The sequence below is a fragment of the Oculina patagonica genome, chromosome 2, assembly GCF_052425735.1.
Source record: "Oculina patagonica isolate OP01 chromosome 2, crgOcupat, whole genome shotgun sequence".
Taxonomy (NCBI): domain Eukaryota; kingdom Metazoa; phylum Cnidaria; class Anthozoa; order Scleractinia; family Oculinidae; genus Oculina; species Oculina patagonica.
This window is the reverse complement of record NC_135759.1, coordinates 46,132,273-46,148,715: the sequence shown is the minus strand read 5'-3', so window position 1 is coordinate 46,148,715 and position 16,443 is coordinate 46,132,273. Positions and strand designations below refer to the sequence as shown.

The 16,443-nt window shown below is 37.4% G+C and overlaps 2 protein-coding genes across 3 annotated transcripts; one reads left to right on the top strand and one right to left on the bottom strand.

Annotated features, from left to right (window-relative positions):
- Positions 1-333: 333 nt before the first annotated feature.
- Positions 334-6,235, bottom strand: LOC144644921 (ropporin-1-like protein). Its single transcript, XM_078504490.1, has 6 exons — positions 6,024-6,235; positions 2,874-2,994; positions 2,502-2,593; positions 2,185-2,254; positions 1,504-1,679; positions 334-792 (listed from the first exon to the last, which is right to left on the bottom strand). The coding sequence occupies exons 1-6, from the start codon at positions 6,155-6,157 to the stop codon at positions 711-713; spliced, it is 675 nt and encodes a 224-aa protein (XP_078360616.1). The 5' UTR covers positions 6,158-6,235; the 3' UTR covers positions 334-710.
- A 59-nt stretch (positions 6,236-6,294) lies between these two features.
- Positions 6,295-15,649, top strand: LOC144644920 (tetratricopeptide repeat protein 23-like). 2 transcript variants are annotated; one of them, XM_078504489.1, is made up of 11 exons: positions 6,295-6,395; positions 6,482-6,579; positions 7,906-8,061; positions 9,367-9,558; positions 10,732-10,897; positions 11,135-11,306; positions 11,817-11,974; positions 12,161-12,326; positions 14,290-14,481; positions 14,599-14,681; positions 15,063-15,649. In XM_078504489.1, coding segments are annotated over exons 1-11 (1,506 nt in total). In that variant the 5' UTR covers positions 6,295-6,393; the 3' UTR covers positions 15,184-15,649. The 2 variants fall into 2 exon arrangements, with proteins under 2 accessions (XP_078360615.1, XP_078360614.1); XM_078504488.1 differs by having other exon boundaries at positions 6,308-6,579.
- Positions 15,650-16,443: the final 794 nt, after the last annotated feature.

Below are 16,443 nucleotides of genomic sequence, written 5' to 3'. Positions count from 1 at the left end.
AAAAGGAGGAGAGTCCTTGCTGCTGGGTATTTCAGGACATAGTTCACTAGCCCGCACGAGCAGCCAGCAAGCAGGTCTTCCGTCAACGGAATAAGGACTTCTTTCCTTTCTCACACTAGGTATGAACGCGAGAAAAGCTTATTATTCACAGATGGACTCGTGATGAAGTAAAGAGCATATATTTAGCAAGCGGCCACAGTTTTTATTAAATAAATGCCATGGTCACAGTGCCCCGCTCAATTAACACCAATAAATGGCTTCGCCCAGGGTTGGGGGGGGGGGGAACCCCAACAAGGTCCCCATATTTAAAGCTGATAAATCATCAGATGCCAGTAACAGTTCAGAAATATTGTATTTGTTTCTTGATTACAAATATATATGTACAAGGTTGTTCCATCGCTTTCTATAATCTTCCAATTAACAAGGTTTCTATCGAGAAGAGCCAATCACTACCGCGTTATCAACACGCTACTTATTCTGAAGAGCTGCCTGCCTGTGAATTTACTATATACATACAAATTATGTTTTGTAGCGACAATACTTTGGACAGTAACGTTAATAAAACTTATGCCATTGTTTCTAACATATGTACATTAGGTACAGTTGATGCCTGGCCTGCAGCATAAAGTATATCACAGAATTCTTGAATGGTACATGAAACATACAAAACCGGTTAATGTGTTTACGATGAACAGTAGGATATTCTAGATTCACGAGTTTTCATTTGGTGACAGTGGTGGACAACTGTCGCTCATAAAGTTGCGAGGAGAAACTTGTCCTTCTTGCTTTTCCCTGAAAAAGAGAGCAAAAAACACTTAAATACTGCACATTTATTTACACAGAGGGATAGATGGTTTCATTGTGTCTAATACGAACTATGATTTAGACACACATTCATTCATTAGCTCCTACATGAAAGCGGCCACCATGTGCTCACAGCTACCAAAACACGAATTATATATAGAGGTGAATCAATAGTATAGCAAACAATTCCCCTTGAAAGAAAATATAAAATGTAATAGCAAATCCTAAAATAATTGGTTTGTCAATGTAATTAAGAGGATGATTGTTTTTGTTTTTGCTGTACTTGGCAGAGCACCTAGTTATGTTGTGTTTTTTTCCCCATCAAATTTTTTTTTTTTTTTTTATTTTTTTTTTTTTTTTTTTTTTTTTTTTTTTTTTTTTTTTTTTTTTTTTTTTTTTTATATATATTTATTATTTTTTTTTTTTTTTTTTTTTTTTTTTTTTTTTTTTTTTTTTTTATTTAAAATTTTTTTATTTTTTTTTTAATATTTTTATAGAAAAACGCAATATAAGTATTAAATATTATTATTATTATTATTATTATTAAAGAGATGCCTCTCTTTAATGCAAACACAAACATCTCTTCTCGGGTGTTCAGAGAGAGACAATAGCCTCCATGCCAGTTAGCTTCTGGCATTTTGACATGATTGACTTACTCTGTGCTAAATAAGGTGGTGCAAACAAACAAACACTACTTACACATCATAGCTGAGATGTTCATTGACTGCGTCGACATGTTCCTTGGGTATTTCACCATCAATCTCAGCCAGGTATGTGTACAGTTCCTTGAATAGCGAGAAAGGAATCTGTGCAGGGCCTCCTTCAAGATCAGTTGTCAAAATCTCACAAACTGTCTTCATTGCCAAAGTAAGATTCTAAAAGAGAGAAGAGTTAAAGATGTTGATGTTGTCAAGGCAACTTGACAAAACTGTACACAACCTGTCACAGGAAATTGTAAGAAAAACTTGCATTTTTTGACACTGCCTACGATCTCAAGCTCAATCAGCTCCACTTTTCGTTCCCTGAGCAAATTTTTTATTTTGATTTATGTCTCCTTTTCTTTTAAATTATCTTTGCAGGCTTGTCCCCTTATTTATGGCCAGAAAATTCTGACTTTAAACCACAGTCATTGTTTTATAGTTTTATCATTTTATATTTGGAATGGATTGATTCATAGTCTTTGTCCCTTGTAACTCATTTCACTCACCCCCCAGTAGGCAGAAGTCTGAGATTCAAGCAGAAAACATCCTGCTAACCTGAGTCATGTGCAAGGCATCTAATTCACCCTAAGGAATGCAAGGCTATAAAGCTGCATACAATGATAATGATAGCAAAAAAAAACCTTCAGAACTACAAGTGTTCAAAAGTGGACTTGTTTACCTCACTGATTGCACTACAAGCAAGAGCCAGGAAATGAAGCCACTTGAGTTCTTCAGCAAAACTTCCCATCCTAAGAAAAAAAATTGAGTCTTTAGCTCACACCAAGTTCACCGAGTGCACACTTTAAGCATCTATGTAGTAGGATAAGGCAACAAAGTACAAAAGAAAATCTAATTATATTGGTATTACATGTAATCTCTTGGTAATAGTATCAATTTTCATGTTCAACAAACTATTTCATTTGCATAATGTTGTTCATTAAAATTCAAAATACATGCACAAATCACATTGTACTGCTGTGCTCACGGTTTATTTACCTCAAAAGTTCATCCAAGGTGCCTTTGGGAAGTGACAGATGTTTCCATTTCTCTTCCAAAGATGACAACTCTATGATGGGCTTTCCACCAAGCTGAAAAATAAATATTAAATTAATCTTAACATTTTTTAAATAAATAAACAAAATATTCAGAGGTTGAACACAAACTATAATCACTGTTGTCAATTTTTAATGTAAAATAATTATACTATTATTCCATTTTTAATACTACCATATTTTATTGTAAAGTCCCATGAGCGCTCAGAGCCATCGGTATATATATGGTGCTATATACATCTTTTATTTTAATTCATAAGCCTATTTACTTGATGTCACATAAACATGCACATAAAAATGGATAAAAATACAATACCTGTTTGTGTAGAACTGCAAGTAGTCCTTGAGTAAGTGGTTTTTCCATGGGCTGCCCCAACTGAAATTCAAGGCGGTCTTTAACTGGGGGTGTTTCACCTTTGGACAGTGCATCAAAATACCTGCAATTCCAAATCAGTGTCAGAATGTATGGTTATAACTAAAGGGACATTTCAACAAATATTGGCAACTTGTGTGGTTCCAGGAAAATATGGGAATTTCAAGAGTGGATAATTTATAGACTGAAATGGGTAAGGCAAACTGTCCTTTAGGTTATTTAAAAGGGCCTTACAAAATATATCTTGAACAGACCCACGAATGGTTGATTCATCTAAGTACATGTATTTCAAGGGGCAAGTAAAAATTTAGAAAAAAGATGCAGTATCCTTTCTGTTGCTATGTGAAAGGAGTACCATTTCTTTACTGAAGGTGTATGAAAGGGTTACCTTTTCTGTCAAAAAAGATATGGTACGTATATGAAAGGGTAAGGGTTTGAACCTTGGCAAAGGGTGGAGTCGTACTTGAGTATCCCTTCCCCTCACCTGCATATACGTATATAACAGGCACCCATGTGATTTTTGGGCATGCCAAACTTGAAAGGGGCGAGAAGGCCACGCAGGGAGAAGTAGAGAAGGTTCCTGCCCAGAAACCCACTGAAATCCATGATCAATCTCAGTGAATATTTTACTGCTGTTTCGAACCTGCTTTGAAGCAGCAAAATGACAATTAAGCTAGCATAGCATGTTATAATGTTATCCCTTGTCTTTTGCTATTCACCTCCATCATCTGCACCAACAGCTAGAAAATCAGACTTTTGCCAAATCCGGTCGGCAAAATTGGCATTGGATTGTTTCCTTCAAAAAAGTGGTGCAATGCTAGTCGCTGTTCACTTTTCAAAGCGACGTTGAAACCCTTGCTCTGCAAGTTTGTTAAAACTTCCCACAAGCAGGACCTGAAAAGCTCTACCGCAAACATGCACATGTATGTAGACTTTCTAAAAGTCGTTCGCTCCTTGTTTCCGGTTTGGTGGTAGTAGACCCCGGTGCAAACAACTTTTATCACTTGCAGCATGCCAAAATTACCGGAGGAATTTTCCTCCAGTAGAATTGACCAATCAGAGAACAGCATTGTCAAGTTCACGTCAATCAAACCAGATCCTCGCAAGATAATGATCAATCACGCGTGAAAGATGAAACCAGCTATCTGTTAGTTGCATGTAGACTTTCTTGTCATGTTATGAAAAAATATACCGGTAGCTTCGTTAATTTTTCTGTTCTTGTTCCTTTATTATGTCATCATATGTTAAGTTGAGAAGGCAATCAGGTATGGCTTACGGAAAGCAAACTACAAAGATGCCCGAGAACATCAGCGAAAAGTTATCCATGCTTACTGCAGCGGAAAAGATGTGTCAGTTATAGTGCCTACGGGATCGGGAAAGAGCTTGACATAAGATCATAATTCAAAGTAGTTCCATATGTTTTGGACTATTTACAGCATATGACATTAACAACTTCTTCTACTGGAATAGCGCTTTCGCTTGCATCGAATAAAGCTTTTCTCCTCAATAAGAATCTTTTCACTCCTACAGTCATGTCTTCGGGTTCATCGGACGGTTTCGTTATTTAGCACTTTACGCAAATGCCAGTGAAATGGAGCTATCCAAGTTGAAAAGCCTGATACTCAGGCTACTTGCGTTTTGGAGAAATTCTCTCTTACGGTAAAAATTTTCTTGCCGAGCGTTTCGATTTGCTCTGAGCATTTTCGGCAAATAATTGCCACCAGGGAGACTCGCCACTAACCAACTCGCCACCAAGCAAAGACGCCTCGCCACCAACAACGATTTCGATACTAAAATGAAACCAAATTGGTCGAGTATTGATCATGGAGAATTAGCTGTTATAGTAAATATTATCTCAATAGACTCGAAGGTAAATAAGTGAAGGAAAATTGGCTGTTTAGTTTTAAAACTTGCCAATGATAAACTCCCGTTCTAGCGACTTCAAAATAATTCAAGTTTCTGTTGACTCGAAGTGAAGTGGCTGTTCTAGGACTCTTAAATTAAATCCTCAAACAACGGTTTACGCTTTTTATTTGTTAGAGGACGGCTAGCCCTAGAAGAGCCAACTAATTCACGTTTGTCGAATTACGAAAGTAAGTTTCGTCGTAGATAGGGTAGATAGCTCAGTTCCCTCGACTAGTTTTGAAATTGTGTTCGCTAGAAGTTTCATTCTCCTCGATCGACCATAAGATGCTTAACTTAAATAATCGTCACTAAAAAGCTAGTTCACTTCGACTTCTTTACTTAATTTATTTCTTAGTCAATCGTTGGTGGCGAGGCGTCTTCGGCTTGGTGGCGGGCGTCTTTGCTTGGTGGCGAGTTGGTTAGTGGCGAGTCTCCCTGGTGGCGAGGTGGCCGTAATTCGCCGATTTCTCTTCAATCACATCTACAAGAAGAAGCTACAGAGCTCGACTTGTAAGCAAGTCTAACGCACATGTTTCAATGTTTACAACACTTTGTGATGTGACATCTGACAGACAGATTACAACTCTCAAATTTCTGATGACAGGCAAAACAAGGTACCGGTAGTCCCTCAGGGCATTCACAGCCAATCAAAATTCACAGGTAATTCCATCGTGGACACCCCCCCGATTCCAGCCATTAGTATTAGTTCTCTCTGAGAATGAGTGCTAATGGATTTCATTGGGTTCCAGGGGAGGTGCCTTCTCTTCTCCTTGTGTGGGGTGTAAGGGGTATCTTTTCTGAGGCAGCACATTTTCAAATGGTGACCAAAAAGTGAGCTGCAGTTGTGCTACTCCCTCTTGGATGAGATTTATAACTCCTTCATTACTGTTACCATCTACCACATCCTTCGTTGTGTACGGTCATATCGTTGCAAAAAATGTGATACCGAGGTCGATATTTAATTCGACTGCTTGTGGAATGAACTGATACCAAAAAATAATGAGGACTCACAAGATCGCCGAGATGCGCTGTTTCTAACGACAAGAGTTTAAGAAGACGCATCATCTCTTCTGTTTTTAAACGTCCTCTCTCAGTTTATTATTCCAAATCATGACAAGTCAAAACAACAATTGAGATAAACGGTAACAAACGTAAGAAAACAAGACAGCAAATATTTTATGAACTTACGCGTAGGCCCACTGCAAAACATCCTTGGGTTGTGTACGAATGGCAGCTTTGGTGAACTGTTTAAGAATGTCTGGCAATTCTGGAGGAATATTGATTTGTTGTGAACAATAAATGGGCTCCTCTGGTTGAGGCATATCTCTGGATTTTCAAACAAAGTTTAGAGATTTCTCTTTCACAGACTTGGCTCGTCAAAATGGCGGATGTTAGTTACTATGACGACGACAAGCCACGTTCCCGATTTGCATTGCGCGATCAGAAAACATTGAAAATGGCGCTGGTCAGCCTGCCCTAAAGGTTGCAAAGTTTTAGCTTCATTTTTTTCTGCAGGTTCGCTGTGTTATGAAGAGATTTTAGCAGAGATTCAACACTTATAAGTTCATTATGATAATCTCAATCTTCTCTTTAAGTTTCGTGAAGAATGAAATGCGTTTCAAAGTATGACAATCAAATTTATAGATGGAACTAGTAGTGCCTTCAGCTGCTGTTCGTACAGAAAGCGACGCGAGTCTTAGCAGAACCGACACTGCAAGTGACAGCGAAGAACTCCATCATTCAGGTGTGGTTTTAATTATTCTTTTGCTTCAATGACATTTTTCGGAAAAAAACTGTAAATATTATTCCCCATAAATTAATTATAAGAATTCTTATAAAATTGTGCAACAACTGAAGATTCTTGAATCTGATTGGTTTATTAACACGCATATTAACTAATACCCCAGGGGAAGGGGGGGGGGGGTACTCGGGTTTTCTAGTGACAGGATTTTGGGCTCGAAATTTTCGATTCTGGGATTTTTTAAGGTAGGAAAATTTGGCAAATATTTTTTAGATTTAAGTAAGGATGTTTTGGGGTATTTAAAACAATCTAAAGATTTGTGGTTGTAATTTGGCTGCTTAGTTCTGCGAATAAAGTATAAATAGATTTAGCCAAGCCTAAAAGCGGAGCTCCCCGGTAATTTACTTTGCCCTTTATTAAAATATCTGAATTCACTGACTGTAGGCATAAAAGATAGTTAATGAGCCCGCAATCCAATAAAAAAACCATTTTTCGGTAAGCGGTAAACTTTATAAAAACGCGTTACCTCGAAGAGTTATACACCTGAGCCCGCGATATGATCACGTGATACTGGTCAGCGGATACCTTGTATTGACAGCTGTCAATTGACCATAACTTGGATGCCCAGTAACAAATAGATGAGGGTTTATCTATTTCTGAAGTGCGCAACACCGTACGTACGCCGTACGTACGCGCCCGCGAGCCATGCCGCTAGCCATGATGACCATGAAAACTCAAGTTCATGGTTTTCCTATTTCTGTGAATTTTCTATGGGTATGGGGCTCCGCTCTGCGGCCCTTCGGGCCGCTGTGGAGCTCCGCATACAAACAAACGTGTTTTACTGAACATTGATTTTTGAGGGGTTAATTTTTGATCAAGGGATTTTTTTGGGTTACGTTGTAAGCCCTCGGGATTTTTTTGGGTCTTGAATTTTTCCCCCATTCGATCATCCCCATCATTTGAAATTCCCAGTACCCCCTGGGACTAATACAACAGGTGATAACACTAATGGGAGAATGAACACCTCTGTTATTTAATTGGAAGCACTTTAAAACTTTTTTGGACATGCACCATGATCCCAACACATATTGTCATACTTTTTCTCTGTTCACCCTGAGATGTCGCGTTTGATTGCAGATTTACACCTAAATTTTATTGAGGGGATAACTTTTTGCATTTTTATTAATTATTGTGTTTTAGGTAATAATGTCTGTTTTAACATAATGTTTTGAGCTCAACCATTGTGGCCTCTTGAAAGTTTCAGCCACTGCACAAGTAAGGTGAGCTAATTTATTGGTAACAGTGATAAATTGTTAACGTTTTGAACAGGACAACAGAGAAATGTCATTCCAGAGGTTATACATATTCCATCAGCATCAAACAGCAGTCCCAAACAGATAGGAATTTCAGTGCGCCACAGATATTCCTCTTCAGAGGAATCTGATCATGGAGAAGATGGCGATAACTCTGCAGATTATGTTCGGGGTTAGTGTGTCATGCTTTCAAAGAGCATGTTAATAACTTTAATGTCAGCAAATAATTTATCATTTAAAAAACTCATTAATAATTCATAAAGAAAATACAAAAGAAATTAATGTTTAATGAGTGTCTTTATATCTGATAAAGGCACGGCTAAACTTTACGTCCAATTTTCTAGGCCAAAATAACCCCAAATCTAAATATTAGTGCAAGAATGTGTTGATCTACATCAGAAGATTTTTAGCAGTTCGTGTTTTATCAAGTCTAAAACACTCGACTGCGCCTCGTGTTTTAAACTTGATAAAACACTGCTGCTCATTTATTAAACATTACTTAAAAACTTTGACATAGGTCACTTTGATTTTCTTTGTCATGTTACCTAAAGAAAAAATTGCTTCACTTTCCTTCTTGAACTGTCTGCTACACACTCATTTCTGAGGTTTGTCAACAGAAAAAAAAACCAATGTTGCTTGTCTGTTGGGTAACCCTTGATAAAAACATGCTAACACAGCAAATCATTCAACTAGCCCTGGGCTATAAGACAGCACTTTTGTTGCAGCCAATCACAGAATACCACATTTGTGGTGCGAGTGCCCTGAATAAAGATTGTTATAATTATTTTTAAAAATTATTGTTATGATATCCTGCAAAAAACAAAAAAATCTCTTGTGAAACAACAACAACTGTTAAAAGTAGTTTTTTGTTTTTACATGAAGCTGCTGTTTGACGAATTGAAGGTTCTGTTGTAATTGTCATGATTTGGCTGATTTATTGCGGTTTTCAGTGAAATGTGAACTTTGAAAATCCAACTAATGATTGCGCTTTTCGCTGCCGTCAATCATAATTATGGCGACAGCTAATGAACCATGAAAAACATGAACAAACAAAATGGATCGAAATTTACCAATCACAATCAAGAGACATGACCTTTTGACCCAGTTGAAGTGAACGTCTGTTTCCCAAAAGGTCCGTTAAGATGATTGACAGCAGCAAAAAGCATAAACCGTTGGTTGAGGATTAAATTTCAGAGTTCGAATTTCACTGAAAACCCAATAAACATAGCCAGCCTGAAACATAGCAAATTTTTCTTCGTTCCCTCCTTTTTGGTTTACAATTATAATTGCAGGTTATTTTGTCTGCACCATCTCGTCACAAATGCAAGCATAGTTCCTCTACAAACTATGATGCAAGCCTCAATGGGAGTGATGTAGAAAATAGATATTCATATTAAAACGCAGGCACCGAAGAGCCATGTAACTTTTTTTATCCTTAAAACTTACATCGGTTATGTAATATGTTCACTTTAATCAGGTTTAGCCCCACCTGAGGTATTGTTAAAAAACTACAGAAGACAAGCACGGGAATTTGCCAGTATGGGAGATGAGAGAGCTGTGTATGATCGTGTGCGTTGTGTAGCATTGACTAGAATCATGTATGGAGATAATCACTGGAAGCTGGCCAAAGCTTATTCCAAGCTGTCACAGGCATATCTTGAACAAAGAGGTGAGTAACAGCAAAGCAAGTTATGATTAGTATGCATTCTTATTATGTACAGTACAGGGCTGCAAATATTTTTTTTCACTTGAAAGGACGTTTTTTCCTACTAAGACACCTTCTTGGTCGGACAGAACAAAATTTTGATCGAACATTACCAAAAACAAAAGGTTAAATTTTATTCATTGTTGCCCTAAAATGATTTACGATCGAAAAATTGTCCGGACATTATGTCCGACCACACTTGACATTTCGTCGGACATGAGCAAATTTTGGTCAGCCAATGTCCGATGACCGACTGTTACCGTATTTGCAGCCCTGACAGTAGAATCCTCTCAAGACCACTTACGGGCTACCAAAATTTACAGGGATGTGCACATTAATGGTGTAGACATACATGTATAGCATACATTTGTATTAATAGTTTTCCAAGGTAAAACACAGAACTAAACAAGGGTTGTTAGGATAAAATAATTGTAAAAAAATTAGGCTAATTTTTTCAAGATGTACCAACATACTGTGCTTTCTTTGCGACCAAAGGAAAGTGGTTGTTAAAAAGATGGTCTTTATATTGGGTCATCACAAGGTAAGGTTGTACTGTGGCTATTGAAATAACACCTTGATTGGTGGTACAATAACTGCAGTGTTAATGTTTATTGAACAGTGAATTTTGACTGCAGTTGTCAGTTGCATCACTGACTTTTGTTAAAAGCTGTAAAATTAAACTTTTCAAAGTAATGCAACTGTGACTATTGTCATTGATAACTTTGCCATACGGTGGTACAGTGGGCTTTTATAGCTTTTTCAGGTACTTCAATTAATCATTCAATCAATCACTCAATCATGGGGCCATGTATAAATAAAGTAAAAACTAAGGTAAAAATACCAAACTTAAATTACACAGATATTTTAGCGATAGAAAGATAAAAAATGCTAAAAATTCTTGTAGTAGAGGTTGCCTTATAAAAATCAATGTCTTTACCGGTAATTGCATCCAGCGCATGGTAATTTTTTAAAACTCCTTAGGGAAATTGCATTGCGGCACTCTCCCGGTAGAAGGTTCTATAGGATTGCCCAGCAGTAGGATATTAATAGTTTCATGTGTTGGTTTTAAATGATGAAATAATACAGCACCTGTACATGAAATTAATTGATTATTAATTTTTTTTACATGTTGTTAAGGTTTAGCTCAACAAGCTCTACTTCATGCTGGGAACGCTCGTGATGTATTGCTTGCAGCAGATGCAGCCAAACAGCAAGGAAGACAGGTTTATGATAAATCTGATGTGTTACCTGTCATGGAGTTGATTTATCTCATTATGGGACAGGCTCACATTGCCATGAAAAAGTAAGTACAAATCTACTGTAGTGTTTTGGAGAGTTGTATGAACTAGATGCCAACTGTAGCACTCACAGCTGCTGTCAACGTAAAATATAAGAGATTGTTATTAAAGTAAATCCTGCACTGCAAAACCCAGCATGGTTATAAATGATGTGCCCATTCTTAACACCCAGACCTCTGATTTTACAGTACATGTAGCTTGTTAAATAATTTATTTCAAGAAAGTCTCTCCATTTTTCACAGCACTCAGAAAGCAGAGCACAGTTTAAAGAAAGCAGAACTAGTATCAAAAGAAAGAGAGGAACTGGGATTCAAACATCAGGACCCAGAAAGAAGGCTTCAAATATTGATGTCACTTGGCCGTGTCAGCCTGAAAGCACATAAAACTGGATATGCTCTGGAGTCTTTTGAAAAGGTATTAAACAAGAGGTACTTTGTAATCATTCGTATTGTTGATTTACAGGTGATGACGACAAGTACTCCAGTTGTATTTAAAATGCACTAAGATATAAAAATATGGTATGAATAAATAGTAAAATGAAAAGAAAAATGTAACTATAAATTAAGAACAGCCTATTAAAAACTAAGTCAATCGCCATACATCATCAAAAAAAATGTAACTATAAATTAAGAACAGCCTATTAAAAACTAAGTCAATCGCCATACATCATCAAAAAAAAAATGTAACTATAAATTAAGAACAGCCTATTAAAAACTAAGTCAATCGCCATACATCAAAGCTGTATGAGGTAAAAACATCACAAGAGTCAAAAGATCATGGAAAGGCATTCTGTATGTACCGTGACATGTAACTATCTGTTCTCCCTAAATCTTACAATGATTTCTCTATTTCTAAATATTTGCCTTCTTACCCGGACCAATTTCTTCTTTTCTAGTTCACTGATTTTCATTTTCTTCATTGCAGGCATTAGAAGTTGCTCAGAAATACTATGGAGAAGACAGCAAAGAGCTGATTCCAATTTATCAATGTCTTGCACGCGCAGAAAGCAGCCAGGGTGATGCATCCAGCCATGAAAGGGCTACGAAGCTATTATTACAAGCTCATGATCTCAGTAAAGCAAGGTATATTATTTGTAAAAGATGTCTGCAAACAAAACGTCCAAGTAGTCTGCAGGTTCATAAAATTGTTCCCGCGGTTTTCATTCGTATATTTATTTATTGCTTGGAAATGACCAGTTCAAGGAATCATGTCTGCGATAATTCTGGGTAAATTCCTTAATAAAACTATATTTCTGCATTGTGTGACAGATTTGGAGAAGATTCAGTGGAAGTGGCAGATTCATCATTTGTTGTGGCTTCTGGTTACATGAATGACGATGACAACCAACACAAAGCAAAGCAATACCTTGAAGATGCCATTACTTTGTACATGAAACACAGAGGTCCTTATCACAACTCAACTATCAAGGCTCAGGTTTGTTTGCTAGTACTCGTTTGTTGTAATCTAACTTCTATGCCTTTTCATGTTGGGTATCTTTTTGCAGGGAGGAAGTGAGCCAAATGTGCGTTTACCCTGTGCAGCGGATATTTCTTTTATTTAGACGCTGCGATTTGCGGGCCACAATATAGTACAGTTGTTAGTTACAATACAATACAATACAATTTCAATGTCCGAGCCAGAGGCTCATGTATAAAACGTAGGACTAAAATTAAAATACACTTAAGTATATGCTATTAAAAATATAAAAAATTATCCCACCCATTAAAAATAGAATGAAAAAACTGTATACTGGGTTCGTTACATATTTCTGGCTGAAAAAGTACAGTCATTGTTGCCAACGAGACAGCCGAGCCAAGAGGCGAGGCTGTTGAGGCGGCAGAATCATAGAGCCGTGTGCGTATGAGTGTATAGGCAGAGAAAATCTTAAGTTCTGCGTAAGGGACTTTTTTTTTTACCATATTTGGGTGTAAGTAAACCCCATATTTGGGTTGTATTGTTCTTCCCAACTGGTTCCCAGTCTCTCACTCCTTGCTAGAGAGCAAATGACCAAAATGGCGTCCACGCGGCTCGCTGTTAAAATTATCAATGTGGTCATTCATCCCTTTACCGATAAATACACCTTTAGGGAATTATAAATCGAAAGAGAATACCCTACAGAATATTCGACCGCCGAAAAAATGAACATCAAGGTCTTCAAAGCGATGAAATAATCTTTCGACTTTGGAGTCCTTTGATTTACGATCGAAGAGAGACATGAAAATCAAAAGCGGACTGTTGACTTCAAAAAGAGTTTCTTGACTTTTGAGAATGCTGACGGGTAAATGCTTCCTTTTAGTCTCGATTGTGTTTTTGTAATTGTTTGACCGATGATTTATTCCGAATCAAATACCGTTTATATTTTATTTGGCACGCATTTTCGCTCCGCGTAGGAATAACCTCAATACAAAGCGACGCTCACTAAAATTACTGCATGTCATACACACAAGAAAGTCAAAAGTTTTTTGCTTCAAACGGCAAATGTAATGTTAACTTGAATAAAAATTTTGTCTCCAAATAATCCTTGACCGTTCAAGTTTTGTTTTCTGTTCACATTTTTCAAGTTTTGCGTAACTGAACATGACACTTCGCATGCGAGACTGAAATCTGACCCGTGCATTACTGTCTCTGATTACTGAAAATTATTTTTAAAAAAGCATCTTAGCAGTTTTGATTTTGGGATTTGATTTTTAAGAATTTCTTGAATGGCTTCCTGAGCGCGCGTTAAAAATTGCAACATTCAGCCAAAACAAAAAAAGAAATTTGGTTTTCTTTTTTACTCTAAAAAGGCTATGCGATTCAAGGAAAATCTATTACCTGACTCGTGAATTCCACGTTAAATTTCACTTGAAAAACCGATATCGGTTTTTCGCGTGAAATTTAACGTGGAATTCCCTCGTCAGGTAATGGATTTTCCTATAAAATACAATTTACCATATTTTGGTCATTTCAAATATAGTTCTATCAAAAACCATTCAATATCTGTTCTTATGAACAAACATGAGTATTTCGCTCGTTGGCACTTACCGATAGGTACAACTAGTTTTTAACGTTATGGTAGATAAATAGACACCTCTGTATCGTAGATTGAAATCTGGGGCTGGCCTTGTAGTAGGATATAACGTCAGTTTGGTAGTGCTTTGAATAGAAAATGTAAAGCATTTTGTAATTTAACGAGCGACTGTTATAAAAGAAGAAAGTTTACCTCGATACCAATAAAGCACATGTTCCTGACTTTATATAGAATCAGATTGATATTAGAATTTTGCCTCAACAAAACGCGTGAAAACACATTGATCTGGTACTGCAGCTGTAATAATGGTGCACTACAGGTATTGGCTACTCTGTTTTAGAGTAATAATACCAATAATGCTGGTGTCCTTCCAATTGTTCCACTCAGGATGAGCTAAGCCGTCTGTTAGTCCGTGACGGCAGTCTTGAGGATGCGGTGTCTCTTCAGAGGTCAGTGGCAGAAGCTAAAGTAGAGCTGTATGGCGACCCCAGTGAGCAGGCGGCTGCTTCATATCAGATGCTGGGTAGCATCAGACTCAAGCAAGGAAAAACAGAACAAGCATTGAAATGGCTGACAAAGGTTATACCACCCAGCCTACCTTGAAAATCCCACATTCCATATATTTTATGATCTTCACTTTTCCAGTTTAGTTTTTCTTTTCTCAGGAAATTTAAAATGCAGATGTTCTCGTTGCAGGGCTACAACATGCTGAGTGCGACATTAGGGAATAATCATAAAAAGACGAAAGAAATGTCAGATGCTATCAGCCGTGTAAAAATGTAAGTAGTGTTCATACAATTGCAGTGATGCGCGGTGAATTTTTGACATCAATTTTTTGATCGGTTTCACTTGATTTGGCCAATTATTAGCTAAAAAGAGTAGTGGGCTGAAAAAGTGAAAAAACCTTTCCAAATGCTCAATTGTTTGTTTGTTCATCACGTCAGAGTAAAAGATAACACGGTTGGGCTTAAAACCTGAAGCGAATTTTGTGACTAAAAAAATCGTTAATAGCCAGCCTCATTACATTCGATCTTACGAAGCTTAAATTTGAATGTTAGTGACATTAGCATCATCTCTTGTTAAAAGAAACTGCCTTTGCAGGGGACTCACTAGTTTTGTTATTATTCCGAATTTAATTTCCTTTTTTTTAATTTTGTCAGGTCGCCCGATGCTCAAAAATTCCTGAGCTCAGAAGAGAAGCTGAAGAAGAGGCCAAGATTTACCCAAGTGGTTGGACGATCTAAACCCCTGGGGTATTCTGCAACCTCCGCCGGGGATTAACTTCATTTGTATAACACCGAAGCAATGAAGCTTCCAGGCAACACTCAATTCCTATATTTAAAAATATATCAGACAAGTCTGTATAATTGCCAGTTGCAAAAAATATTTGAAATACCTGTTACTATTCTCTCTTGCCTTGCAAGTGCCGCTAGAGCGATAAAGCGTGCGGAGATTGGAGAGAAGGACAGGCGGGAGAGAGGAGATAATCCCATCGCTTCACATGCTTCCTCTTTATCTCTCCTTGCCCTCACTCTCCCTGTTCTAGGTTTGCCTATGAAGCCGCTTCGTAGCAGAAAGTTGTAAATAAATGAGAACGAAATTCGACGGACAAAGTAGAATTTCTCAATGCTATCTTAGTTTGGTGTATATGAACTATGTTGACACTTTTGTATTCTTTTGTATTCTTTTGTAAATAAAACAACAGTATCCTGTTACATAAATAAAGGGAAAAACTGTTAAACATCAAGTATCGTCACTGTTTACTAAAACCGAATCACATACCAGCTACATTCTACTTCAGCCATGCAATTACCTGCTTCAAACTAGCTTAGTTTTAGTTTTGTCTTTGTTTATTTGAATTTCACCTTCTCTCGCCCAACGTTGGGTCAGTAACAGGCCCCTCCAAAGGCAACTGAAATTTAACCAATCAGAGGACATCTCTGTTTATGCTTAGTCAAAGCTGTGCTCTTAGAATAATAGCCCTTATGCTTGATTACGTCAACCTGGCTACGAATTCCCAAAGCAGCAAAGATGAAAAGAATTTCTACGTAAAAAATGCATGAAAGTGGCGAAAAGTTGCGAATAATTTGCGTAAAAAAGAGGCTTGGTGGTGAAGTTTGAACTTATGACGTTATCATGCATAAGGCCTATTACGGGGTGCCTAAAGGCTCTTTTGTAAGAAATCTTGCCCAGCTCTTAAAGGCTTTCGCGATTGCACTGTTATACAACAAGTCACCCAATGAAAAAAAAAAAAAAAGTTGCCTATGGCACCCAGGCTCTGCTAGAGTGCAGCTCTGTTAGTCCTTCTTATAAAACGGCTGAGATCTCATGCGGGTTTCTTTCTCACAGAAAACCTGTCAGTGTCAGAGTATAAAAAAGGTTTAACGTAACAGTTAGGGCATGAGCCAATTTGGTTACGATCCAATTTGAATTCTATTCTCTTCAACTTTCTTGAGTGTTTGCGTCAGATTTCGAACAGTGAAGCCATTTAAAATGCAATGATACGTCACGACTGTGTTGTCATAGCCTTGCCAGTACGAC

What these genes read in the sequence shown, in the direction of transcription:
- LOC144644921 (XM_078504490.1), bottom strand. Translation starts at nt 6,157, where the DNA reads ATGCCTCAACCAGAGGAGCCCATTTATTGTTCACAACAAATCAATATT. An exon ending in GTTTTGCAGTGGGCCTACGC is followed by an intron (nt 2,995 to 6,023) that starts GTAAGTTCATAA and finishes TTGGAATTGCAG; the next exon opens with GTATTTTGATGCACTGTCCA. An exon ending in GAACATCTCAGCTATGATGT is followed by an intron (nt 793 to 1,503) that starts GTAAGTAGTGTT and finishes TCTCTTTTTCAG; the next exon opens with GGAAAAGCAAGAAGGACAAG.
- LOC144644920 (XM_078504489.1), top strand. An exon ending in CTCTGGAGTCTTTTGAAAAG is followed by an intron (nt 11,307 to 11,816) that starts GTATTAAACAAG and finishes TCTTCATTGCAG; the next exon opens with GCATTAGAAGTTGCTCAGAA. An exon ending in GCTATCAGCCGTGTAAAAAT is followed by an intron (nt 14,682 to 15,062) that starts GTAAGTAGTGTT and finishes TAATTTTGTCAG; the next exon opens with GTCGCCCGATGCTCAAAAAT.